Raw genomic sequence first — 27,008 nt, 5'->3', positions numbered from 1 at the left:
CGGGGTGACAGATCTGAGCATGTGCTGGGCTCAGGCAGCCACTCTGACCCACACACTATCCCAGCCGAGCTGTCTGGCCTGCAGCCCCCTCCGCACCTCTCGGGACCCGCTTCCCCCACGCCTCCCCGGCGGCCCTAGTCAAGGTCGGTTTGCGGGATGCGTCCTCTGGGAGAGGCGGTTCCCGTTTAATCCGAGCATCCCACCTGGCACATAGGGTGCGCTCAGTAAATAACGGATGCAAGAATGGATGGATGGATGTGTGGATAGATGGGTTTACGTGTGCAAGCACACCGCAAGCTGACCACCCGGCAGATCCCGGCGCCAAGCCGCCCGGCAGCTTCTCGGGGTCTCGGCTGAACCAGTGGGCAGAGGGCGCCCAACAGGCTCGCCCCGCCTTCACCTCGCCCCGCCTTCACCTCGCCCCGCCTTCACCTCGCCCCGCCTTCACCTCGCCCCGCCTTCACCTCGCCCCGCCTTCACCTCGCCCCGCCTTCACCTCGCCCCGCCTTCACCTCGCCCCTCCTCCGGGCGGCGCCGCGGCGCCTACTGGGAAGTGTAGTTCGCGCCTGCGCCCGGAGGGCCGCGGAGGCTGGTGCCCCTCTCCTGGGATGAGACGCCCCACGCCCGCCCCTCCTCAACGGCCTGCGCGCCCGGCCCTGTTTCCTCCTGCGCCGACCTAGGTCGCAGCCGCCGCTGCCGCCGCCGCCGCCGCCGAGGGTCGCGACGCAGCCTGTGGGCGGGGAGCGGGTGCCCCCGGCCGTGCCGGAAGCCAGGAACGGAGGCTGAGTCCGGGATGGCGCGCCAGGTAAGACTACCGCGGACGGCGCCGCGAGCCGGGACCCCGCCGCCAGCCGACGAGAACAGACGGACGCCTCAGCGGGTCTGCTCCACGCGGCGCTGTGCGTGCCTGGAGGGCGGGGGCGAGCCTGGGACCCGCCAACTTTGGCCGGGTCGGGGGGAGAGTGCTGGTGCGCAAGATTTGGTGCGGAGAAGTCTAGGTCCCCGGACGCCCCCCTCCTTTCTCCCCGCCCCGCAGTGTACGCATACTTGGAGTCTCTCTCCACCTTTGGAAACTCGTTCCTTTGGGTTAAGCATCACCCTCTCTTCTTGGCTTTTAATGATAAATTATACTGGGAGCGATGGGCACGAAGGCCTAAGGAGAATGAGTAAATCTGTTCACTTTCATCCTTGGTAGGATCCTGGACTCTGGGCGGGGGGAGGGCATAGAACGAGGTACCGGGTTTTATCCATTAGGTGAGATGTGTAGGTCCGAGAGGTGGAGGGAGAGCCCCATCTGTCATAGCCTGGGACCAGTTTGGGCAAGTTGTGTGAAGGTGCTAGGAAACCTGATGGTACCAAAGGGGAGTTGCTGCACGTTCTGCTGGGTGGGTCCCTGGGGCTAGCTCTGTAATTGTGGTGGCTCATGAGCTTGGGCCAGCCTCAGACAACCGTGGGCTCCGTGGTTTGAGGGCGGGGGAAGGGGTGGTGGTGTTGGGAGAGTGGCTGGGGCAGTCTGTGGCCAGGCAGAGCGGCACTGTGCCAGGACCTGGACGACATTAATGCCCCACAGGCTCCTGGGAGAAAGGGAGAAGCCAAGCAGTTTGGATGCTGTGGGAACAAGGGCAGTCCCCTCTGCAGATCTGGTTGTGTCGTTAGGGAGCCCACGGACACCCAAGCTCAGATATGCCCGCTGGCCCCATGCTCAGGCCTCCTCGTACCATAGTTAACTCTTCTGTACAATGAGGGGTTGGATCTTTTAGATCTCATGTTCTGGAGTGTGTCCTCCCATTGTGTAGCTTCATGGAGAAGGTGCCCAGGAGTGGCCTTGAGGAGTGGTGGGTCACAGTCAGAGGGAGAGGAACAGGGACGGCCTCCTGTCTTCCTGTCCAGCAGGACTGCCAGAGGGTCAGGGGCGTGGGAGCACAGCCCGCAGGTGGGGCAGCAGGGTTCGGGATCTGATCTGGAAGCCCAGAGTCTGAGCCTGAAACATGCTGGGAGAGCGGGTTTGCGCTGATGCGTGCGCGCGCGCACACACACACACTCCTCACTCTTCCTCTGCTTTTTCTGGGTAGGGGGAGACTACTGATGGAACCACCTCCCCTGGCCACAGTCAATTCCCATTCCCGTTTTATAAGAACTTTGTCATACAAGAGTTTATCTTTTGGCTGAGGTGATGAATGGCCTGGAAACCATCTCTTCCAGATGTCTAAAAGAGCTGGTATATTTAGCCAGGAGATAAAGAGGCACTCAAGGTCAGGAATGGTGTGTGTAAGAGCCCACTCTGCAGCTGGAGGTGGCCGGCTGTGACCTACAGGTGGACTCTAGGCAGACAGATTCGGCTCTAAGAATAGGAATCGTAGCACTTATCACGTCCCAGCATTTGTTCCAGGCACTTTTCCTATGTTAATTCATTTAATCTTCACAACATCCCTATGAGAGAGGTTTGGGTTTTTTTTTAAATATTTATTTATTTATTTATTTGGTTGCATCGGGTCTTAGTTGCAGCAGGCAGGCTCCTTAGTTGCAGCTCGTGGGCTCCTTAGTTGCAGCACATGGGCTCCTTCATTGTGGCATGCGAACTCCCAGTTGTGGCATGCATGTGGGATCTAGTTCCCCAACCAGGGATCAAACCCGGTCCCCCTGCATTAGGAGCACAGGGTCCTATCCACTGCACCACCAGGGAAGTCCCGAGAGAGGTTGTTTTGATCCCCGTTTTATAGATGAGTTTGCCAAGCCCTTAGCTAATGTGAAGCAAAGCAGGGATTGGAACTCCAGCAGCCTGGCTCCTGAGGTCAAGCCCAAAGCCCCACATCTGCCCATTCGTGTTCCAGAACTTCTTAACTGACAGATCAGGCCAACGATGGGACTGTGGTGAGCCCTCCATTGCTACAGGTGTTCAAGGAGAAACTGAAGAACCCCCCTGTTGTGAGTGGAAGTTGGCACTAAATGTTCACTGAGCCTTAAAGGTGTACAGCAGTTGTCGGTGATTTCTAGTTCACAGACATGCTGTGGTGGACAGCTGGCCCCTGGCGGGAGGAGAGGGTCCCGTTCACCCGGGTAGTTTTCATTCTGGCAGGCGGGGCAGGTTCTGTCCAGTCTCCGGGGCCGTGACTGGAGGGCAGCTCTCCCCTGGCCCTGTGATTCTAAACTTAGAATGTGTCAGAATCATCTGGGAAACTCGAAAATGTCAATTTCTGGGCTCTGAAAGCACTAAACGTAATCATGATTTAGTAGATCTAAGATGAGGTGAGAAAATCAGTCCTGATTAAAAGGAAATTCTGAAGTAAATCCTTTGAACCTAAAAGCCTTTCTGTTTTTTCAGATGTTAGGTAGTAAATAGCTTCTGATGGGAGAAGATAAGGACAGAGTATTTTTCACCCAGTTTGACAGAGAAGCCGTCTGCTGACTTGAACTAGCTCTGCAACAGACCTGCCACTTGGCTCTGCTGGACCCTTACTCTCCCCACTTCCTGCTCCAGCAAGGGCCATGCCATTTGGACTCTGCCATTATCAGTGGCTACAGGATCATTTATTTTTACCCAAGACCCTACCCCTCCCCTCCATCACCACCTTGAAAATCTTGTTAAAAGTTCAGCTTTTATTAAGAGGTTACTGAGAATGAGAATTTGTTTGTTACAGATACTCCCACAATCTGTCGCCACAAACTGTACTGGGTAATAATGATTTTCTAAAAAGTGGATGTTTGGGACTTCCCTGGCAGTCCAGTGGTTAACACTGTGTGCTTCCAATGCAGGGGACGTGGGTTTGATCCCTGGTCTGGAAACTAAGATCTCGCATGCCGCAAGGCGTGGCCAAAAAAAATAAAAGTGGTTGTTTGATGCTTGGTTTGTTAAGGTTTACTGATCTTCTGATAGGTTATAGTCACAGTCAGGCAGAGTCTAGGGTCGTAGACTTGGCCCCTGGCTGTCTGCCTGCTCCTGCTGCATCACCCCTCCTTGCTTTGGAACCTTCGCCCCAAGCCCAGGATAAAGTGCCTGAGCAGCTGCCTGCGTAGGGCCGTCCTGTCAATAGAACGAGAGATCTGAAGTGCTCGCAAGTGTGTAGGGATCACCCCTCTGCTGATGTTTAGGCCCCCTGTGTGTGACATCTCACTTAGCATCCGAGTGGGTTAGAGGGAGGGACAGAGATGGATGGAGCTGAGAGGCTGGCTGGGGTCTCACGCACCTGGTCCACATATAAAATGTGGCGTGTTGGGGAAAGTGTACAGGCAGAGAAGGTACCACGACCCCAGCTCTCATCTCCAGAGAGGGAGGTGTCGAGGCTGTGTCAGTTCTCAGCGTGGCTGGTGTTCCCTAGAGAGGGCCGGGGGTGGGGCCTCATTAGACAGGCGTGCCCTCTGCAGCTCGGTAGCTGGGATCTGCATTTTCTTCCCTTGAGCTAAGGGACCTGCAGAGCCAGCCCTGTGTGGAGCTGCCAGAAGGTGGAGAAGACGTGCCCTCGAAGCCCACCTTGGCTCTCCTTACCGGCCTCCTATAAAATGGGCGTGTGTTTTGGGTGGCACTTTTGTTTTGCAGGTGCAGAGCCTGGTGTCGGTCGGTGCAATTCTCAGGGGGATCAACGTACACTAACCAGACTCACAAAGGACAGAGAGATAAATCAGAATATGCCAGTTCCTTAACTTACGGTGAAAAATAGAGCTGACGATCAAACTGGAACTATATGGTGGCCGATTACGTGTTTGACCACCTAACGTGAAATCTGCATGGGAAGCCCAGGGTTAACAGAGTCTGAGCACAGAGGTTTGCTGGATAAGCTGGCATCGTGGAGCCAGGATGGCCTGAAGCACCCGTCTCCCTTAGGAAGAGCCCTGCGGTGCAGGACAGAGACTCTTGTCACCTGGGCAAGGCCAGGAAGCCCAGACAGACTCTGGAGCCCCCAGTGCCCTTCTCTAGGCGTGGTCCATGGTGACAGTGCCGCAGTGGTGGTGCCAGCCCCTCCGCCTGCCCTCCAGCCTCCCTGACAGGTCCAAAGGCCAGGACCTGGGGCTTCCAAACTCCCTGCCATTGCTAGAGCCCCTCCAGGTGGCCGATCTTTCCTCCAGGGCTTGGTGTGACTTGTTTCCAGGCTCTGGGGACACTTACTTTTCTCTAGCGATTGGTCATAGTGGGAATTTAACACGTATTTGAGTGTCTAAGGGAAAAGAGAGTGAAGTAATTGTAACTCCTTGACCCTCTCCTGCCCCCTCCCCACTTTTCCTTGGCTGTGGTGGTGAGAGAGTGGGACTACGGATAGGGGGTGCCAGCCTTTTTGATTCTGTGACCCTCTTTCTTAACGTTGAAAACTTAGTACATTAGAATTTAGCCTTTCCATGTATTTTCAAATAAATTCTGTATTACCTTTAAAGGACACACATGTGTTCATCACAACAGCGTCTATAAACGTGTGCATGCAGCCTGCTGGCAGCGTTTGTGCCCATTCAGCCCCTGGGCCTGTTGGGACAAGTCTGAGCCTCCCGAACATTGACAAAAAGCTAACCAGTCGTCGATCTAAAGGAGAAATAGAGAATTTTATTCACGCCAACCTGAGGATTATAACCCGAGAGACAGTCTTTCAGAAAACTCTGAGGACTGTTCCACTTGTTAGAGGTCGAAGGCACAGTTATGTACATTCTAGAGACAAAGGATCGTTTGTCAAAATGACACACTGACATTTTACATAAAGTTCACCAAAGATACACAGTCCAGATCTACACGTACAGCAGGTCACCATGACCCCATACAGAATCAGGAAAAGGATGAAGAAGGAAAAAACGCATTGATCTTTATGGTTGAGCAGACATTCCTGCCTTTGTGGAAGTCTGCTTAACGTATGATGTAGATGCCCATTGCACGTTAGGGGGGCCCAGCACAGGCAGGGAGTACGTTATGCTTCGGTTTCCTTGTTCTGCCTTAAAAACAAATTTTATTCCATCACGGTCCGCAGAGCAGACAGGGACTCCCGAACCAAAGCGTCTCCCTGCTCCACCAGCTCCAGGGTTCCCGAGCCTGGCTGGGATTCAGACTCTGGGAGGGAGAGACGGAAGAAGAGGAGAGAGGAACAGAGGACAGAGCGAGGCAGGTGGGCTGTGGATGCCAGGAGGGAGGCGTGAGTGGAAGCAGCGGGGGACGAGGCTGCAAAGCTAGGGCCAGGCTGGGTCGTGAGGCCTCGCCGCCAGATGTGCCAGGTGGGACACCCTCTGGGCCCGCACAGTGCTCGTGTCCTGTTGGGACGTGTAGTGGGACCCTGTGTCGGGGTCCCTGAGACCACCCCAGGGTCAGGGATTTGCTAGGAGGTCTCCCGGGACCCGTCGTATAGTTGTATTCACGGCTGTGATTCATTACAGCCAGAGGACGCAGTCACGATCAGCCGAGGGGAAAGGCACGGGGCAGAGTCCCGACGGAGCAGGAGATGCGTCCTCTCCTGGCGGCGTCACACAGGTCGTACTTAATTCCTCCAGCCGTGAGTTGTGACAACCGGTGTGAAATGTCCTCTCCCGGGGAAGCTCACTAGAGACTCAGGGTTTTCACTGGAGGCAGACCATGTAGACACCCTCCTCCTGGCATGTACTGAAATCCCAGAGCCCCAGAAGGAAGGCAGTGTTCAGCATCAACCGCACTGTTTGTACAAACAGTCTGGGCCCAGCAAACCGTCCTCATCAGTCAGGAGACCGTGGGAACCTCCCAGAATCCAAGTTCCCCAACACCAGCCTCAGGCCAGCCTCGCAGGCAAGCCTTTCTCGGGGCAGCAGCGTCAGGCCTGCTCTTCCATACGGACCTGAACTTTGGCTACGAGCTCTCTGTCCAGAAGGCCAGGAAGAGATGAGGGTGGCTCTTTGAGAGATATTTCGGAGGGCGTCTGAGCGTGTTCCCGAGAGGAGGTGCCCATACCCAGCCAGGGGGCAGAGGTTAGTTCAGGAGAGCCCGCTGGCCTGCTGAGCGGCTGTCCGGTGGTCAGAATGCACAGGGGGCTGAGGAGGAGGAGACTGCGGTGTCTGACCACTTGTGGGCCTTCGGACTCTGGACCGAAGGCAGGTAGCCCGTGGAGAGGCTGCCTCCAGCCGGGTGTGTCCTCGTGGTGCCGTGGTCAGCGGGAGACAGAGCGGGGAGCAGATGCCATTGGTGACAAGGCCGTGGTTGGTGGCGGCGATGGTTTTTACATTTATTTATTTATTTATTTATGGCCGTGTTGGGTCTTCACTGCTGCGCGCAGGCTTTCTCTAGTTGCGGCAAGCGGGGGCTACTCTTCGCGGCAGTGCGCGGGCTTCTCATTGCGGTGGCTTCTCTTGTTGTGGAGCACGGGCTCTAGGCGCGCGAGCTTCAGTAGTTGTGGTGCGTGGGCTTCAGTAGTTGTGGCTCGCGGGCTCTAGAGCGCAAGCTCAGTAGTTGTGGCACACGGGCTTAGTTGCGCCACACCTGGACCAGGGCTCGAACCCGTGTCCCCTGCGTTGGCAGGTGGATTCTTAACCACTGCGCCACCAGGGAAGTCCCACAGCGATGGTTTTTAAAATCACTCACTTGAGTTGATGAAACAAGGCAGTAGATTATCTTTGCTTTATTAGGAGTGTCTTCATTTTATTTAATATTTTTTTTCTTACAGATAAATAGTTTAGCATTTGTTCCTAAGCCAGAAGGACCCTTCCCGTAATTTATATTCTGCTTAATATAAATATAAACTTTGTGCTTAATTTGCATGAAGTTAATTTTTGCTGTAATTTAAAATACATGCCTTCGAGATGCTGGTCATCTTCTAGGGTCTGACGGCCATTTTAAAGCCCACTTAATGACTATTTTTGAGGAAATTAGGACACAATGTCTCTTTAATCTTACGAAGCCGCTCCAAAGGCTCTGGAGGAGGCTCCTGCCTCAGCTCTTCCAGCTTCTGGTGGCCCCGGGCATTCCCTGGCTTGTGGCTGCAGCACTCCAGCCTCCGTCTCCATTGTCACATGGACTTTTCCTGCCTGTGGGTCCGTCTCTGTTCCTCTTCTTTTAAGGACACCAGTCATATTGGATTAAGGACCTGCCTTATTCCATTATGACCTCACCTTAACTAATTACATCTGCAGCAACCCTATTTTCAAATAAGGCCACGTTCTCAGGTACTGGGGTGAAGTCTTTGGCGTAACTTTTGGGGGACACAGTTGACCCCCGTCACTGTCTCTTGAGCAGACTCCTGTTGCCCCTTTGCCCGTTCTCGTGTGTCAGGCGCCCGCCCCACGCTCTCTGTCACTACGGCCCCCCCTCTGGTGTCCACCTGGAGACACAGGCAAGCTGAGGATGACTAGGCGGGCCTTGCCGGGAGGGAACCAGCCAACTCCCCTGAGATTGTGCCCACAGGTGTCCATGGCCTTCCAGGACCTGGCCGTGCGGTTCTCCGAGGACGAGTGGCGGCTGCTGGGGGAGGGGCAGAGGGCGCTCTACCTGGACGTGATGCGGGAGAACTACGAGACGCTGGCCTCCCTGGGTGAGGGGCAGGCAGGAGCTGGCTGGCGGGTGGACGGGAGGCCGGGTCCTGAGTCGCTCTGGACCCTGGGACCCACCGGGCCTTGGGCTTTGCTTACACAATGAGGTGGCGTCGGGAGCCTTGCGCTGAGCTGGGGGCCTCGCGGGTCTTCTATGCTGTCGTTTCTGTGGACTGTACTAGGGTGCTGGGTGTGATTCGGTGGGGGCCCTAACAGACTGGCAAAACAGCACTGGTCCCCGAGGTTCTGACCGTCCCTGGGGTTTGGGTGCTCATACGGACACACACGTGCACAGGTGCGTGGATTGCAGGTGCCCGGGCTGCTGGCGCGATCGCGTGGGGGGGGGCGGAGGCCGGCTTCCACTCCCGGGGGACTGTCCCTCTTTTCCTTCCCAGGGACAGTGGAGCTGCTGCCCCTCTCTGCCTTCCTGTGTCCCTCGGAGCCTGGAGGAGCCGTGGGGGGCGGGGGCTGTGCTGCTGATGGGCAGGACCCTCCACGGGGAGGAGGGCCCCTGGGTGAGTAATCTTGGCGGACGAGGACAGGCCCTTTTGGGGTCCTGGTCCTCCTGGGTAGGCTAGGCCCAGGTGGACTCACTCGTGTCCTTCCCACGTGTCCTCAGCCCCTGGCTCCGTTCCTTCCGGGACGCTGTGACCGCAACCCTCCCCGCCTCGCCACACCGACCCCTCCATGACCTTTCACCCCTCACCCCTCTGGGCCGGGAGCCTGGTACACTGTTGCCCATCGCATGAAGTGCTCAGAAGAAAGCTGGGGTCACCCTTGGAGAGCTTTCCCCGCTTAGGCCCCCTTCCCGCCACCACCATCCGTGCAGAGCCAGCCTGCAGCCCCTGAAGGTCCAGAGGCTTTGGGCGGTGGATGTGGTCCAGGGGGTGCCAGGAAAGGCAGGGGCCCAGATAGTGGCAGGGCACGGGGAGGCAGCCCTCCTTGGTGGTCCCCTCGGAGGAGTAACAGGGAACGAGCGACAGGAGCTCAGTTACCCGTGGTCCCCAGCGTCCTGCTCCTGGCTGTGCCCTGAGCCCAGGTCCTCTTTGTCTGCGGACATGGGTCTCTCCTTTGCTGCCCCTCACGTGGTGGGAGGATTACATGAGACGCAGCGTGACGCCGCAAGCAGCAGCATGAGTGCCGAGCTAATGTGGGGGGTTCCCTGTGGCCTCTTGGCAGGAGGAGCCCCCCAGCACAGCCTGCACCTCAGCGCCCTGGTGCAGCTGGTGAAGGAGATCCCAGAGTTCCTGTTCGGGGAAGTCAGCCCTGAGAGCAGGGGAGCCAGCCTGGACGGGGAGGGGGCGAGCCCCGAGGGTGAGTCGACAGCGGGCGGGCCCTCTGCATCCCACAGACAAGTTCAAGCTGTGGGCAGCGCTGTGCGCCTGCCCGGCCCCTGCCAGGCCCTGGGTGGAGTCGCCCCACTGCGTGAACCCGGGCGGCGTGCCTGTCCTCTGAGAGTGCGTGGATCGTGGTGAGACAGCAGCTTCTGACTCTTCTCTACTGGCTCTGCCTGGCTTCATCCACGCCCTTGGGGCCCCCATCGTGGCGTGCCCTGCGTCGTGGGCGAGGCCAGCCCTGTTCTGTAGATGAGCGGCCAGGCCCCCCGAGCCTGCACTCTTCCCGCCTCACCAGACTCTCCCTCCTTCCCCAAGCTCTGCTCGCCGGCACTCTCACCTCCTCAGGTGTCTGTCCCCAGCAGCCCCAGCCCGTAGGGTTCCTTTGAGTCCGCTCAGCTGATGGTCGGGTGAGAAGGATCTTATCAGAACAAGACCTAGACTGTGAATCTATGTGTCAGAGCCCAGAGATGACAGGGCGGAGGTTATTGACGTCCTGGTCGTTGTTAGTGGAACACGGCAGGGAAGGGCCAGGATGGGACAACGGTGGGGGCATTTTGCCTCCTGCGGGGCTTAATTCCAGTGTCCCGCCCCCAGCAGCAGCTGTGATGGGGGATACTTGCCCTCTCCGAGGCTTGCTCGGCTGCCTTCCGGACACACCTGTTGGCCGGCCTGGCCTGGCCGCCATGCCCAGCGGCAGCTCATCCCGCAGCCCGCCCAGAGCCAGGGGGCAGGGGAGCCCCCTCCCCATCAGTGAGTATGACCCAGCACGGGGGCCCCAGGGAGCAGGCCTAGCGCTGGGCCTCCGCCCGTGGGCCAGCGCAGATGCGGGGTGCTCGGCCCCACTCACGGGGTGCTGTGTGCAGCGTGCCTGTGGCCCCGGACCTGACTCTCAGAGCTTCTCGCCAGGGAAGGGCAAGGTGGCCACTGGAATTTCTCTGGGTCTCATTTTATTTTAAAATTTTTGCAAATTATACATTTGTCTGAATATCTGTTTTTATCTGAAACATTTCAAATTAATATGGCATAAAATTGGCACTCCTGAAAAACATACCCCATTTAGCCTGTAGTTTGAGGTGTCACCTGGCACCTTTGCCACGTGCCCAGCTTTGAGAAACATGTACAAGGCTTGGGCCTGCGTGTTGAGGCTATGGGCATATGACCTGCTGAGCCAGAGTCAGAGGCTGGGGGTGGGGGAGGGTCCCGGAGTGGACAGTCTTGTGCTTACATTTACACCAGAAGGAAACAGGGAGAGACCCTGCCTTCCCCAGGATGGACTCCTGGAACAAGCCTGCGGGAGCTGGCTCTGCCGCAAGTCCAAGTTCCCAGGACTTGGCTGCCCCTCAGGGATTTAGAGCCTGGAGAGCCTGTCCTCTCGGGGGACCAGATCCTGCGTGACTTCTCAGGGTCGGGAGCTGGGGCTAGAGAGGCCTTCCTGTCTCTCCTGCAACAGAAACTGCTGACATGCCAAGGCCTGTGGAGGAGGAAAGCCCAGGAGCCCCCAGCCAGGAGCCTAGCCCTCCTACCTGTAGCCCCGGCAGGCGGAAGAGCCACAGGAATCAGGAGAGAGGGGCCACGGGGGCAGGTGAGGGGCTGCCTTTCCCGAGGGCGGGGCCTGCGCCGGAGCTGAGGGGGTGGGAAAAGGGAGGCGTCGTGTGGCTCCCACCTCAGCCTCCTGACCGCCCGGCGTGGCGCTCAGACGTCGCCCGCATCCTCACGGGTGGGAAATCTGACCCTGAAGGTCCCACAGCTGCCGCATTCAGGGCTGCCCTGAGCGTGCGGGCCTTGCAGGAGCTGCAGGAACCTCTCCTGGGAACAGCCCCCTGCAAGGCCTCATCAACTGCCTGAAGGAAATCCTCGAGCCCGGGCCCCAGCACCCCGAGCGGCCCCTGCGCTTCCTGCCGCCAGCCCGCAGCCTGGGTGCGTCCCAGCTGACCGGAGCAGAGCTGCGGCCCGGGAGCCCGCCCTGGGCAGGTGAGTCCCTGCGGACCCGTCTCCTCGTGCCAAGGTTTCTGAGCCCGCGGAATTGCCCTTTGATGGATTTTTGTCTATAAATACAACATCCTCCCTGAGGATCGTCGCCAGCTTGGCCGTTCCAGTATCGTCAGTGTCACATTTCTGGAGCCAGATGGCTGTCTTAGGGGAGCAGCTTTGGTCAGCTGGTGTAAGAAAGCTCAGAAATAGACTTTGCCCTGGGTTTTTTGGGTTCTTTACTCGTCCTGATATGGGACACCTGAGGAGGAGATGATGAGTGATGTCACTTCATGTTGACACGAAGTGGGATGCTTGCGATGGGCTTGGGGGAGCAGGGTGACGCGGTGGGGGCAGGAGCCCCAGCCCTGGACCCTGACGCCTGTTAGCCGGGCAGACTGTGAGACGCTCCTCCAGGCTTCGAGCCTTGGTTTCCAGTCTGTAAAAGGGGATAATTGTTCCCACCTTAGAGGGCTGTTGTGAGGCGTAGGTACACTGTGTGTGTGTGTGTGTGTGTGTGTGTGTGTGTGTGTGTGTAAAAAGCTTGGGCCTCCTCAAATTAAGTTCTGTTCAGGGCCCAGAGAACCATCTATAAGCAGCAACCCAGTCCACCCACTTCCTTCGTTTGTACTCAGAGTAGCACCGTATGCTCTGCCCGTAGGGTGCATTTTCACATCCTCCTTTCATCCATCCAGTTCTGGGAGGTGTGTAGACAGGCATTTTTAAACCAAGCACTAAGAAGGCAGTGGCCTGTGCGAGGCTGAGTGAGCATCTCCAGATTTCTGGCCTTGGACCTTTTAACTGAATTCCCCTTTTGGGTGTTTGTCACCGAGCCTGAAGGCGCCGATTCAGGGGGAACGTGTGTTCCTTTTTTCTGTAGTGAAGACAGAGACAGCCTCAGGGGCTTGTCCCCTCCAGAGTCTGCTGAACTGTCTGAAGGAGATCCCAGAGGCCCGGGACAAGCAACCCAGCCCCTCAGGAGCAAGGGACCCATGGCTGCAGGAGGACCCAGGGGCCTGGAAAAGGAATTCTGGAGGTAAAGGCCACTGGCTGGGCAGGGAGGCCCCTGGCCGTCAACCACTGCGTTTCTCCGCTCCAAGCAGGGCAGTAGATGACCCTCCACAGCCAGACACTCAGGCGTCCACATCAGTGTGTCGGTTGGAGTAGCCAGACGTCGGGGATCGTGCTGTAAAAGGGCGTAGGCGTGTAGGAGGTGCAGCAGTGCAGTGACATTCCAGATTGGCTCTTACAGTAGGAGCTGAGGGTTCCAGAGGAAGCAGGGGATGGTTGGGAGGGAGAGAGACGGAAAATAGGAGACATAGCTCCAGGCAGTAGACGTGCCGGGTGTCATTTTGACGACGGGGTTCTTGTCACATTCGCACGGGCTCACCACTGGTCATCAGCGTCCCGGAACTTTGAGAAAGTCGATCAGAGATGGGCGCGCTGCCCTTGAAGGCAGGACCCTGGCTCGGTGCTGCCTGGGGTGGGCTGCTTGGCATCATCCCTCGGCAGAAATCCCTGGAGGCGGGGGTGGGACTGGGTCCATCTGCCGATGACTGAGCAGTGACGACCTTGGAGCCGAGGCGGCTGTGGAGGCCGGGGGCCTTGGATGCCCCATCCTAACCCTATGAGAAGGCCTCACGCGGGGCTTCCCACAGGGCCCCGCCCCTTCCAGACCCCTCCCCCCGGGCCTGGTCCTGGAGCTGGCAGCGTGCTCTCTGCAGTGAAGGTGGAGGACGGCTGGGCCCAGGGGCCCCCAGAGCCCACAGCCTGTGAGCTCAGCAAGCGGACCCACGGCCCTTCCGCCACGGGCAGCCCTGGGGACAGTGGAGGCACCGCCCGGGTCCAAGTGCCCAGCTGGGGCTCTGCAGCTCGAGGTGAGGCCTGGGCTTGTCTGCTCGAGTCTTCCCGGGTGGGGTTCTCAGCGCCCCAACAAAGTTCTGCCAGCCCACAGGGGACGGGGCACCTGCCTGTCTCCTGGGTGGAGAGGCATTCACCTGGCCGTCCTTCCCAGGCAGTTAATCCCTTCCCTTAATTCCCGTCCTCCTTAACCCAGGCCCTTGCCCAGGAAGCCTTCCACTGTAAGGACCGTGGTCTTGCAGACAATTCCCAACAGTTGGGAAGCTGGCCCCTACGTGTGGCTCTCCCAGCGCTGCCCCTGGGCCTGAGTACAGCTGGCGTTGCTTCCCCAGATTGGGGAGCAGAAAACAGATCAGAGCCCGCACAGAAGGGTGTCCTGCCCGGCAGGCTCCCACGCCTGGTACAGGACTCGCCACCCCTGCGGAAGGCAGGCCAGGCAGCCAGCCGGGGCTGGGCCGGGGGGATGGGCCAGAGATGGTGATGGGGCATCTCCCCTATCCCAGCCGGCAGCGCCTCGAGCTCACCCCTGGAAGCCCTGGAGGCCTGTCTGAGGGGCATCCCCCTGAGTGGGTCGTTACCTTCCCAGCCGCCGGCCAGCTCTTGGTCCCAGAGCCCCCAGCCAGGAGACCCTGGGTCTCAGAGGCCCGAGCTGCAGCGCCTCGGATCACACAGCAGAGGTAGACCACGTCATGGGCTCGGGGTGGCGTTTGCCCCTGTGCACAGAACGGGGGATGCCAAGGACACCGTCAGGTCCGCCCTCCTCATCCCAGGCCTCAGGGGTGCAGCCCTTCTCCCCCAGCCCCCTCTCACGCCTACCCCCAAACAGCCCCTGCATTTGGTGGAAGCCAGTTAAACTCTTCTGCCCACTGTCTCCACTGAGAGGTTCACCTACCCTCTAGGCCCACAGGACCCGTGGTTGGGTTTATGTGGGTTGACGTGCTACAGGATTTTAATCAGCGCCACGAGTGCCCTCACCTAAGGGGAGATCCCAGTGGGAGAGGCGTTGGGGCCGGTCTGGGCGCCCGTCCACAGCCCAGGGCCCAGGGGACCTCTTCTCCTGTGGTTTTCCCGTGACGCCAGCTGTGCTGTTTCCCGCAGAGGTGGTCTTGGGGCCTCTTCTGGCTCTGGGCCTGCGGGGCTGCATGAGAGACCCCTGCCCTCCCTGCAGGCTCCCAAGGTACCTCCGCCAGCTTCTCTTCGTCCAGCAGCATTGACGGGGACCTGGATTTCCAGAGCCCTGAGGGCAGCCAGGGGCATCGGCCTGGAAAAGGTGAGCTGGCCGGCCTGAGGCTGGGAGTGGATTCTGGGGAAGGACGGGAGGCGCCCCCTGCCCACCGCCATGTGTCCGGCCCAAGCAAGTCAGGCCATCGTGCCCGGTGCCGGCAGCAGAGCGGGGATGCCACGGCGGGAGCAGATGCAGGACCTGTTTTGGGGGGCGGGGGTCTCTTTTAGTGACTTGGCTCAGAAGGGGCAGGACGACAACTAAGATGTCTTAAAAAGTAAAAAGATCTCCTTTAACATCAAATTCTTCCTTATCCCAGCCACGAAGAAGTCAGTGTCTGTCACATTCACTGACTTTCCAACTTAAGGAAAAACGTCATGAGGTTTGTGTGAAACCACCTTAGAGGGTGTGTTTGGTGGCTGTGCGTCGGGGTACCTCCTCGTGGAGGCCGCCATGCGAGCTGTCCCCTCTTTGGGACCTTGCAGGACTGGACCTTTTTCTCCACCTGAATAATCCCAGTGCTCTCTGCCTGCCTTGTCCATGGACACCCGGTCCCCGGGGCTCTCCTCTGTGTTTTGGCCTCACCCACTGTCAGTGGAAAGGCCTGGAGCTGCACCCAGGGCTCTGCGCCAGGCCAGCTGGGGCCATCGGGCCGGCCTGGGTCCTCCAGTGTCCCTGGGCCTGGGTCCCTGCACCTGCCACGGGTTAGCCCCTTGGGTGGGGGGGGGGCTTTACCTCCCAACATGCAGCCGAATTTTCTTTTTAAGTTTTAGTTCTTAGTAGGTAATAGATCGTTCAGTCTTGCTTAAAAGCTGCGGAAGGTTGCGGAGGAAGGGTGGCGTCTGCCTCCCTCTGCTGCCCTGTGTTGCTGAGCCACCCGCTGCCGTGACTTCCAGGGACGCTGCGTGTGGCCCCGCATCCTGCGCGCAGCTTCTCCACCGTGCTTTCTGTCTTCATGCTTCCCTTTGGCGTCTTCCCACCTTTGGTCTTAGCATCCTCAGCGCTGTGCTGCCCCCTCCTCTCTTCCCCGCAGCTGCGCGGTGGGCTGCGGTCGGTACCAGGACATTCCTTCTCGAGCATCCTCTGTCAACAGACCTGGTTTTCTAAGTCACCCAAACGGCGGGCGATCTCACGCCGCCTTGTAGAAGCTTCCAGCCCAGCTCCCCAGCTCCCTGTGTTGCCCCAGAACTCAGCAGCGTCTGTGGGGAAAGCTGTGTGTGGGGTTCCTCTCGTGACTTTGCAATTCCAGCCTCACAGGGGCCTGAAGCTCTGGAAGTTTCTCTTTTCTCCTGCTCTGCCTGGCCCAGCATCGGCAAATGTCTTCAGGGAAGAGCATGGCTGAGGTGACAGCTGACCCAGGAAGGGCCTTTTCTAGAATTTCCGTCCAGGGACTTCCCTGGTGGTCCGGTGGTTAGGACTCTGCGCTTCCATTGCCGGGGGCGCGGGTTCAGTCAGTGGTCGGGGAACTAAGAACCCATGTGCCGCGTGGCGCAGCCAAAAAAAAAGAAAAACAGTTTCAGTCCATCTAGTTCCTATCGTATCCACGGCTCTGTCACTAGAAATACGATTTTGGCAATTTGGTTTTTTCCCAAGTTGAAAGTCATTAGCGTTGCCTTTTTTTTTTTTTTTTTTTGTGGTATGCGGGCCTCTCACTGTTGTGGCCTCTCCTGTTGCGGAGCACAGGCTCCGGACGTGCGGGCTCAGCGGCCATGGCTCACGGGCCCAGCCGCTCCGTGGCCTGTGGGATCTTCCTGGACCGGGGCACGAACCCGTGTCCCCTGCATCGGCAGGTGGACTCTCAACCACTGCGCCACCAGGGAAGCCCACGTTGCCCTTCTTGACCTGCTCCATCCTTGGCCTTTCCCTCTTTGAGTAGCGAAGGCAGCCTGACGATGTTCCAGCCTCAGGGCCCACCTCCCCCACCACAGCCCGCTGACCAGTTTCTGTGTAGGTGGCCGAGCTGGGGAGGCAGGAGTGATGGGTTTGGGGCCAGGTCCGCCCCCACCCCTGGGTGCCCTGAGCCGGCGTGACCGGCCTCGGGCCCTGCGCCTCCTCCAGTAGCTCCGGCTGCACCGGACACAGGGCACAGGCGAGGCTCCTGGGGTTCACAGGACCGAGCTCTGACCAGCCAAGACCGCGAGCGTTGGGTTTTCACAGGAAGCCGCGAGGGAAGCTCCCCGCTCCAGGGCCTGGAGAACTGCCTCAGAGAGATGCCTGCACCTGGGCCGCAGCCCACCTGGCCCTGCTCCTCGGCAGGGCACAGGGGGCCATGGAGGGTGGAGCCCAAGAACTGGACGGCGGGCATGGAAGGTAAAGCGCTGCCTGGCGTCTGAAGGATCTTGAGGTTTCTGGAAGGTTCCCCGGCAGCCTTCCAGAGCAGCTGGAGGCCAGCACCAGGGACCGCCCTGGGCGCTGCCTCCCCAGAAGCTGGTGGGCCCCCATCCCAGGCTGAGATGAGATGATGTCCTGGAAACGGCCTGGGCAGAGGCTTGTCGGCGGTGAGGCGGGACGGGACACCCAGCCCCACCGCTGCTCCAAATCCGGGCCTGGGCCGCAGAGTGTCTGTGTCCTGGCTGTCGGCCCCACGTGCCTTGGCGTCCAGCACGGCCGCCGAGCTGTGGGGCTGCTGGGAGTCTGGGTAGCTGGGTCGGGGCATGAGGAGATCCTGGAGGATTCGGGAGGCTGCGGGAACGTCTGCGGGGCTGTTGTATGACGCGCGCCAGGAGCTGTGAGCCCGAGAGTCCAACGTGACAGAAGTTGTTCTCTGTCCAGTGACTTCCTGGCCTCGGTGCCAGCAAGGGCCCCGGGCTGACAGGCCTCTTGGCTTCTCATTGAAACAGGACTGAGGGGCGAGGCCTGTGAGCCAGCCCACCTGGGACAGCGAGGGCGTGACGTGCCCACCGGGAGCCTCCGCCTGGCCAGCCCACAGGCACTTGCCCCTGGCGCCATCCCTGCCTGCCACCAGCAAGGTCCCAGGGACCCCGGGGCCGCCAGGCCAGGACCGTGGAGGTGGCTCCCAGATGGTGAGCTGCCTCTGCCCCGGGACTTGCTGGCGTGTCTTCCCTCCCGGTAACGGTGTTTGATGAGGGAACAGGTTTCCCCTTCCCTCTGTACTCCTCTGTTCCTTCCTTGTCTCACCCATTCGGGACTGCCAGCTGGAGTGTGTGTACATTTCCCAAAGACTGCTGGCTGGAGCACCCCGAGGTGTGCTGAAAAGAAGTGGGGAGAGCACTGCTTTTATCCAGAAGTTGCGTTTCTCTGGGGGAAAGACTGGTGGTTTCCTCTGTTGTACTAGTTGCCTGGGGGTGGAGGCGTGTGTCCTGCTGCTGCAGCGTAGCTGAACTCACAGCAGAATTCCTTCCTAGACTTGCTGAGGTGGGCTGGTAGGGTCTGACGCACTTGAATAAGTACAGTATTTCTAATACTCCCACCAGGCAAGAAAGAGCTGGTTTGGAGGGCCTCCTGTGGGCATAACTGAATCTCTTCTCAGGCTGCAGGTCCTGAGTGAGTGCGAGTAGGGGGTGCTGCCTAGCTTATAAGACCCAAATCCTGGCTGGAACCAGACTGCTAATGGCTTCCAGGGTCTTGAGACTTCTGGAAGGGTCCCCGGCGGCCGTTCCAGAGTGACTGGGGACCAGGCCAGGCTCTGGCTTTGCATCTGTCCACTCCCCATGGCCAGAGAGGACGCTGTTCAGGGTCCACCAGCGCTTGTATGGGGCTGAGCTGAAAAGGGACCAGCTCCACGAGCCCGCCCGTTTAGGCAGAGGGCCCTCCTGCCGGGCATTGGGCTGATGGACAGAGGGCTTCTTTATTGCCATTTGCTCAGGGCCAGCCACCAAGCCCTCCCCACTCCACTGCCTGGAGAGCTCTCTGAAGGGGATTTTGCCCGGGGGGCCCCTGCGCTTCGCCTGCCTGGCTGACCCTGTCCCGGGCCCCAGCCCCAGCCCCAGCTCCAGCTCCAGCAGCTCAGAAGGAGAAGACCCAAGGCTGGAGCCTGAGCTCTGGCAGCCCCTCCTGCAGGGTGAGCTTGTTGGGGAGAGGAGAGCCGGCAGCCCCACCCCAGGGTGCAGGCACTGCCCTGACCCCGGCTTTGTCTGTGACAGAGAGGGACCGCCTTCCCAGCTGCAAGGGCCTTGGCCCTCCTTCCCCACGCCCTGGCGGCCCTCGCGCTGGCAGCAGCCCTGGTGAAGGCCGGAGAAGAGGCGAGACCGGGGACCACCGTGGTCTCAGTGCAGGTGAGCCTGGGGTCTCCTGAGAAGGGGGCATGTCCCCCAGAAGGGCCAAGGGTCCAGAGACTGGGTTCTCTGAGTCCCACCCATCACTTTGCCTGACTCTTGCCAGAAAGTTCTCTACTTTTGTCACGCTTGAGTTCCCCACAGGATGAGCTGTGTCCAAGAGAGAAGGCGCGGACATTGAGGCACATGGGGCCCCAGGAGTGTTAAATGAGTGTGTTTAATTGGAAAGTCCGAGAGTAAACTTGATACATATATATATATATTTTTTATATGTGTATATACTATATGCACATTACACACACTTAATAACATATGTACGTATATATACTGTTGTGTCGCTCCCAGTATATCGACAGTGAAGCTCTCAGCTAGGAACACCTGGGGCCCTCACCCCAGCTCGTGTTATTCGTAGCGGGCCAGCCCCACACACTGGAGCCCCACTGCAGCCAGCGTTGTGTGCTGTAGGACGCACTTCGGCAGAAACCGTCAGGGAACTTGGAGGCACAGGATGTATTACTTGCAGGTCGTGGAGGTTACGTGGCACGCCCACCGGCGCGAGGTGCGGGGGAGAGAGCGTGCGCAGCCCTGACTGTGTTTTTATTAGGGTGGAGGGTAGGGTATCTAGGGTTTGGCAGGTTCACTCTTTATTGGCTTATTTAAAGCATAAGCGTGGAATTGGGGCCCAAGAAGGGAGAAGTAGGGTCACTCAAGTGGTCACTGATCTAGGTCACCCAGATCTGGGGGCTGCCTGCTTCCTTACCTGGTTGTGTTGCCAGTAGCTTTGGCGGTAAACAGAAACAGTGTCACAAGTGAGATCCCTCCACCCGGGGAAACGAAGCGGTCGTCCCGTCAGGAAAGCTGGAAACGGCTGCCTGCTACTCCAGGCCTCCGCAGTTCTCAGTCGGAGCCTGACCCAGTGTTCGCTCCCAGCAGGAAAAGCAGAAGAGAAGGTGGGAGGCCGGTCCCATCCGCCCTGGAGAGAAGTGTGCCTGGAGAGCCTGGGCCCGCCTGGCCCCCTGGGCAGCGCCGGAGGAGGTAGGGATGGGTGGGGTGCAGGGTCGGGGAAGGGCCCCCCCCCCCGCACTCAGGCCGGTGGCTCCGCCCACCGCTTGGCCTCTGCGCAAGCCCCGGCTGTACCCACATTCCTCACCGGCTGTGGGCCTGTCGGGAAACAGCAGAGGGGGCCAGGCGTGGACCCACAGGGCCTCCATCAGGTCTCCAGAGGGGCCTCACTGGGGGTGGGAACTTCAGGCATGGCGCTCTCCAGCCCCCACCTACTGGGAGAGCCAGAGGCATCATGCCGAAGCCGCAGAGGACTCCGGAAATAATCTGGGCCACCCTCGTCCTGTGTGCCCTGGTGCCCAGAGATGGGCATCCTGACGAGCCGAGTATATCCCTCTTGCGTCTCGTTTAACCTGTATTTGAAAGTTGAAAGTTCGGTTGTTTTGGGTTTTTTTTTAGGTCGTGTCCAAATATCCCCGGTCAGAGTGGCTCTGGGAAGACGATGTGTATCCACACCCCAGGTGCTCTGTGCTCTTCCTGCGGGGGCAGCTGTGGACCCTGCCTCTCAGCTGGAGAAAAGGTCGGGGTCTGGGCCCTGCCAGCCTCCTGGGTCAGCCTGTGGGCCCCTGTCCTGGAATCCGACGGCTGGTGAAGAGTCCAGGGGCCTGGGGCCCGGAGACGGAAGCCCAGGTGTTACAGGTGAGCTGGTGGCTTCCCCGCCCCCTCAAGTATCGGGAGCCCTGCAAGCACGGGGCTGGCGGGGCCTCAGCGTCTGCACGGCCACCCACCCTCTTTCCCCGCTGCTTAGCTCACTGTGGTGGGGTGGGCCAGCCAGACCCCCGGGCTCACAGCCTGGGAAAGGCGTTTTCATAACAGCCTTCCAGGCTCATCTGGGTCACAGGCAGGAAGAGTCTCACGTTGAACTCACTTCGGCTTGCTTATTTCATTTCAGGGTTTTCCTCCAGGACTAGTGGGCTGTTTCATAAGAGCGTGCAGACCCTTTTTAGAGGCAAAACAGACATTGAGACTTTCCCCAGAATAGGTGCGTCCAGGATCAAAGTTCGGGGTCTGAGGTGGCTTTAGAGGACAGAGCGGGGAACAGGCGCAGTAGTGAGCGGCCCGGCGGGGGCGTCCCCAGAGATGTAGCTCTGCGTCACCCGACCCCGAGGAAGCTCTTCCCTACACCACGTCAGAGACCCGCCTCGGGAGGGCGGGGCTCGGCCCCTGGTCCGCTCTGGGCCGTGCACCCAGATCCTCACACTTGAAGCCTGCGGTGGGGGGGCTCCGTCGTGTTGTGGGCTTGGCGCCCCTGCAGGTGCAGCTGCTCTGTCGGGAGCGCTGAGCTGGCCTGAGGCCGGCAGCCCCGCTGCTGCGCGACGGGTAGAAGGGCACGTAGGACAGCAGCACTATCGCGGGCCCTTAGCCGAGGTCCTTCCTGAAGCACGTGGCCGGGCATCGTTTGGGTCCTTGGGCTCCAGTCTCCGCTTTTTCTGTTTGAAGCTCTGGGGTCCTGAGAAGCGCAGGCCAGAGCCGGGCTGGGGACTCAGACGTGGCCGGAGAGCAGGTCTGTCCTGCAGCTCCGGGTGGTAACGGGGCTTCTTTATGGGTGGAGTGCCTCGGGTGGAGACCAGTTCCAAGGGAACTCAGGGTGAAGGAGGAGGTGATTTTTTTTTTTTTAAAGTAACTTAAGAATTAAAGTCCTATGTCTGTAACTTCTGAAGAGGGAGGGTAAAGGTCAGGAGGGCGTGGGGACGCTTGTGGTTTACTGGTGACCAGTAGCATTGGGTGCTGATACAGCTCCCTCGTCACCCCACTAGCAACACCTGGGACCCAGGCTGGACTGGCCCTCCTGGGCCCTCTCCAGATGCTGCCCACGGTCTTGGCCTCATGCCGTCTGTGGCTTCTCCAGGCCCTGCCCACTGACTCCCAAGGGCAGAGTTACTCGGGACATCAGTAGGGCCCGAAGGTGGCATAGAGAACCCACCTTTTCCTAGAAGATGGGAAGGCCACTGTCCTAAGCGAGCTTGGTTACCATGGAGACCCGGTCTGTGATTTATCCTGCCCGTGACTCTGGGGAACAGCCATCCATAATTCCCCAGCCTGAGTCACTAGGATCCTACCCGTCTGAAGCCCGGCCTTAGCTGAAGGGACGGACCCTGGGGGGAGAGAAGGTCCTGAGCCTTCGAGGACCCTCACCCGCGTACCGCTCTGGTTTCAGCCGGGACCCACCCGAGGCCCCTTCCCGGAGATCCGCCTGGGCCTCCCCCCGGAGCCGCCATCCCTGGGGCTTTGCCGCGCGCCTCCCCGCGGCCACCGTGCCCCTGCGCGAGTTCCTTGCAGCACGAGCTCCGCGGCCTCGGTGCCGCCCTCTCGGAGAAGCTGGATCGGCTGGCCGGGACCCTGGCCGGCCTGGCTCAGGAAGTGGCCGCCGTGAGAACCCAGGTGGATCGGCTGGGGCGGCGCCCGTGGGGCCCGGGGACGAAGGGCCTCCTCTGGGGCCCTCGCTGGACCGGTGGCCCTGCTCACAGACACCCGCCCTACTGGAGGCACAAGGGCCCCCGCAGGCCGAGACCGAAGATCTTGCGGGGCCAGGCGGAAGGCTGCAGGGCCGGCGACTCCTCAGGCCTGGCCAGCGGGAGGCCCCGCCTGGTGCCTCAGCTGCCCCCGGACGTGCCCCTGGCAGAGGCTTCTGGGCCTAGCTCCGGCCCTCTCTCCTCGGCATGCGGCAGCCCCGCTGTGCTGACCGCTTGTCACCCCCTCGGACTCCCGGAGAGCCACTGGAGCCCCCCACCCCCTTTGCTGCCTGCTGCCCCACCCCTCCAGGTGGCCGCCAGTGCAGGAGCAGAGCCTCGGGCTGCAGCAGCGGCACCGCCCAGGACCCTAAAGTGGCCCAAGGATCCAAGCAGCCTGTTGGCGGGGCTCCAGAGAGCCCTTGAGGGGGAGCTGTGGGGTGGGGAGCACAGGGACCCCGGGTGGGGGCCCCCTAGCCGCCGTCTTAATGGGCTGCATCCTTCCGAGGATGCCCCACCCCTGGCCTCTTCTGGAGGCCGGCCTCCGCCCTCGGCCCCCTGCAGCAGAACCTTCCCCGTGTCTGGACTGTGAGGGGGCCAGGGGTCTGTGCTTGGCCTGACCGCCCCGGACTTCAGGATGCCTGTTGCTCAGGGAGGTGCGTTCCCCAGCCACGCCTCTGGCTTCCTTGACTCAGGTTCGTTTAGATGTCGCTTCCCCTCCTGCCCTTCGCGCTGGAACTGCCAGCGCCGGCAGGGGGTGGTATGCGTACATGTGTGCGCACACCACGTTGCCGGGGCGCTGCGAGCCACTGCAGGGGCACCACGCAGGAGAGCACCTCTTCCCGCCTGCTGTCCTGACCTCAGCGCTGAGAAGCCATGGCTGTCCTCTTCCTGGCGGATGGGGGCTTAGCTTTCATTTGGGGCAGAACTCCACCCCCTGGTCTAAGCTGGATATACCTGTGGTGGATTCTAAAATTACCGACCCTGGTTGCTAAGGAAAAGGCCCATGGCTCCTACAGAAAGGAGTCCAGAGGGGCCACACCAGCGCATGGCTGTTTGGTTGTTACCAGCACTGGGGACAAGCCTGCCCTCCCAGAGCCCCCAGAGAATCAGCAACCCCCCTACCCTGCCCCCCAAGCCCCCTCCGCGGCTGGGGGAGGAATTCGCACACGACTCCCTGGGAAAGAGCAACACGTGTGTTGTCTTCCTGGGGCCGCAGTAACAGTACCACGGGCCGGGCGCCCTAAACAACACACACTTACATCCCCGCGGTTCTGGAGGCCAGATGTCCAAGGTCGAGGAGTTGACTCCTTCTGAGGCTGTTCGAGGCCCCTCTCCGTGGCCGGTCGCTGACCGTCCTCATGTTCGCAGTGTGCTCTCCCTGAGCTCATGCCTCAAATGTCCCTTTCGTCTGAGGACACCATCCTCATGCCCTCACTAACATGATTACTTCTGTAAAGACCTTGCCTCCAGCTAAGATCGCGTTCGGTGGTACTGGGGGTAGGACTCCAATGTACGATCCGCGGGAGTCGTGCACACTCCAACCCCTAACACACGTGAGGGACTGAGCTAAACTTGGGTTCCTCGTGGGGGAAGAAAGCATGAGCGGGGTCACTAGCTCTGCTTTCCCGGCGGCCACCAGCCTGCCCTGGGCCCCGCCCCTCAGGTGGCACTCGGCGTAGCACGGGGAATGGCCTGCCTGTCGTCTGCCGCATTTCCCTCCCAAGGGTCAGATCTTTTCTCCCGACTTTCCCCGCCTGAGTCCTTACTTGATCTGAGGAATCCTCGGGATGGTTGTGCACACATGTCATCCGGGAAGGCCCTGTGGCGTGGTTAGCTGTGCGGTCAGGGAACCCGGGTGCGGCGCCGAGGCCCAGGCCGACTCGGGGCCAGAGCGGCTGTAGCCACGATGGGTGCTGAAGGGGGGCTGTGGCTGCTGTGCCCAGTGCGCCCCCAAAATCAGGGTCTTTGGGGACACACGCCGGGCCTGGCCTGTGCTCCCTGCTGCCTCTGTGGAGGGAGCAGGCCACTCATGCCGACGGCAGTAGCCTGCAGACAGACCATGGGAAGGGGGTGTTAGAGCATTTCTAGGTCTAGAGTAAGTCCCAAGGCGACTGTCTCAGAAGCTAGTGTTCGTCAGATCATGTAAGCAGGATGTTTAAGAGACAGTCTTCACGGTTAGCCATACTTTTTTTTTTTTTTTTGCGGTACGCGGGCCTCTCACCGCTGTGGCCTCTCCCGTTGCGGAGCACAGGCTCCGGACGCGCAGGCCCAGCGGCCATGGCTCACGGGCCCAGCCGCCCCGCGGCACGTGGTATCTTCCCGGACCGGGGCACGAACCCGTGTCCCCTGCATGGGCAGGCGGACTCCCAACCACTGCGCCACCAGGGAAGCCTCCGGTTAGCCATACTCGATGGAGCATAAGGAACAGAAAAGTTCTAGGCTTTCCACTCAGGAAAATGAGTCCAGCTCGTTCCCAGGCTGTGCAGGAGCGACGCTGGGCCCGTTTCAGAGCCAGTAGTAAGGGTCTGACGGCCTGGCGGGGAGAGGGGTCGGTGCTGCGGGCGAGGGGCCCCGGCCTCGCGGAGGAGGCCTCCGCCCATCCGCCTGCCCATCACCCTGGGCGGCCTCCCCTCTGCGCGCCCTTCTCAGCGGTGGGGGGGGGGGGGGGACGGGGCGGGGCGCGCCGTCCTCCTCTGGGTGACGTTTGAAGGCTCGGTTTTGTGGGCTTTACAAGTCAGCTTGCACGTCAACGCGTGAGGTAGCACGCGGGCCCAGAGGCCAGGAGGAGCGGTTGCTCCGGGCTGCGCGGGCCTCCTGCTGGCGCTGGCGGGGAGCGCGCACGGGCGTCGGCTGCGGCCCAGGCCGGGGGCTCCGGGTCCACCTGGACCCTGTAGGAAAGTGCAAGTCCTTTCTCAAGAATGTAGAAAACGAGTAATAAAATAAAGGGTGAGACACTCCTTGGTTTGCAGCCACATTCGTCCCCCAGGTCCACTGCCTGCCACGTGGACAAAACCCTTTATTAACTGAAAAGCCTTCTAGAATCTCTGATTTGGTGAGCAATCTGTGTGCAGTGTAGGAGTTTGATCCTGTGTCCATCTCCAACTACTTCGTGAGGAAATGGGGTCACTCTGGTGGGAGAAACCAAGGGGCCTTTGGAACTCAGGAATCCCCGGGGTCTGGAGATGGGGGCAGAGAACCTTTGCTCCCACGGAGCTCCCTCTGGTCAGGGTCCCCGGCGGCCCACCTGCCCCGCCAGCCCGAGGCCGCTGTGAGGCAGGAAGGTGGGAAGGTCCCGCCTCAGCCTGTCGGCATCGGAGCGGGCCCCACACAGTCCAGCAGAAGGGGAGCCGCCGTGGAGGTGAAGGGGTGCGGGGGCCACAGTCCCTGCCTGAGACGCCCCACAACGTCACCGCTCTCTGCTGAAGGAGCTCGGCGCATGGGCAGACCAGGCTTGCTCTAGACCTTGTGTCCTTGTGTTTTAGATGTGGCCTCTGTAAACAGCCTACGGTTGGATTTTGTCCTTTAATCCAGCCTGACAAATTTGGTCCTTTACTCAGAGCCCTTAATCCATTTATGTGCAGAATGATTGCTGATACATTGAGATTTGAATATAGCATCTTATTTTGTGCTTACGTTTGTCTCACTTGGTGGGGGTTCCCGTCTTTCCTGCCACCTTTTGAACTGACAGTGTTGTGGGTTTTGTTTGTTATCAGTCATTCCATTTTCCCCTCAACCAGCCTCAACATTTAAAGAAATAAAAGGGAAGACACCCAAATTTACAGCTGTATTTGGGAAGTTTTAGCATAGTTTTTTTAAGAAATGGATAGGACAAATCAGGAAGGATATGGAAGATTTGAACGAGCCAATTAACAAAATTGGCCCGATTGATGAATCTAGAACACTGCACCACAGAACTACAGAATATTCATTCTTTTCAAGCACACACAGAACATTTACAAAAACTGACCCTATACTAAGCCCTAAGTGTAAACAAATTTGAAAGTATTCAAATTACACTGAATATGCTTCCTGACCATACTTTAGCTTTTAAGCTAGAAGCAAATAACAAGAAATGAGAAATTCATATACATATATATATATATATATAAATAAAATAAGAACTGTGCTCCTAAGTAACCTGTGTGTCAATGAAGAAATCATAAGGAATATTTCGAACTGCACTATAAGAAAGTACGGCATATCAAAACTTGTAGGATACAGCTGAATCAGTACTGAGAAATGGGTGAGCGTGCAAAAAAAAGAAAGGCTGAGAATTTACAAGGAGGTACAAATAGGACAGCAAAAGCCCCCGAAACATTAAGGCATGTAAACGTAAGAGTAGAAATTACTGAAATAGCATACGCATAATAGATACAATCAAGAAAGCCAAAAATTGTGTTTTTCACAAAACTAA

General features: G+C 59.2%; 1 protein-coding gene across 1 annotated transcript; it reads left to right on the top strand.

Moving 5' to 3' along the window:
- The first annotated feature begins 577 nt into the window (after positions 1-577).
- Positions 578-25,551, top strand: KRBA1 (KRAB-A domain containing 1). Its single transcript, XM_060156424.1, is given in 20 exon segments — positions 578-805; positions 8,333-8,459; positions 8,853-8,972; positions 9,637-9,771; positions 10,389-10,544; positions 11,245-11,376; positions 11,583-11,765; positions 12,643-12,798; positions 13,421-13,639; positions 14,126-14,299; positions 14,721-14,772; positions 14,774-14,892; positions 17,002-17,154; positions 17,685-17,867; positions 18,671-18,865; positions 18,948-19,079; positions 20,013-20,114; positions 20,541-20,780; positions 21,034-21,123; positions 22,300-25,551. Coding segments are annotated over 20 exon segments (3,564 nt in total). The 5' UTR covers positions 578-793; the 3' UTR covers positions 23,184-25,551.
- The last annotated feature ends 1,457 nt before the right edge of the window (positions 25,552-27,008 follow it).

Source organism: Lagenorhynchus albirostris, chromosome 8, assembly GCF_949774975.1.
Source record: "Lagenorhynchus albirostris chromosome 8, mLagAlb1.1, whole genome shotgun sequence".
Taxonomy (NCBI): Eukaryota; Metazoa; Chordata; class Mammalia; order Artiodactyla; family Delphinidae; genus Lagenorhynchus; species Lagenorhynchus albirostris.
This window is presented reverse-complemented; position numbering and strand designations above follow the sequence as displayed.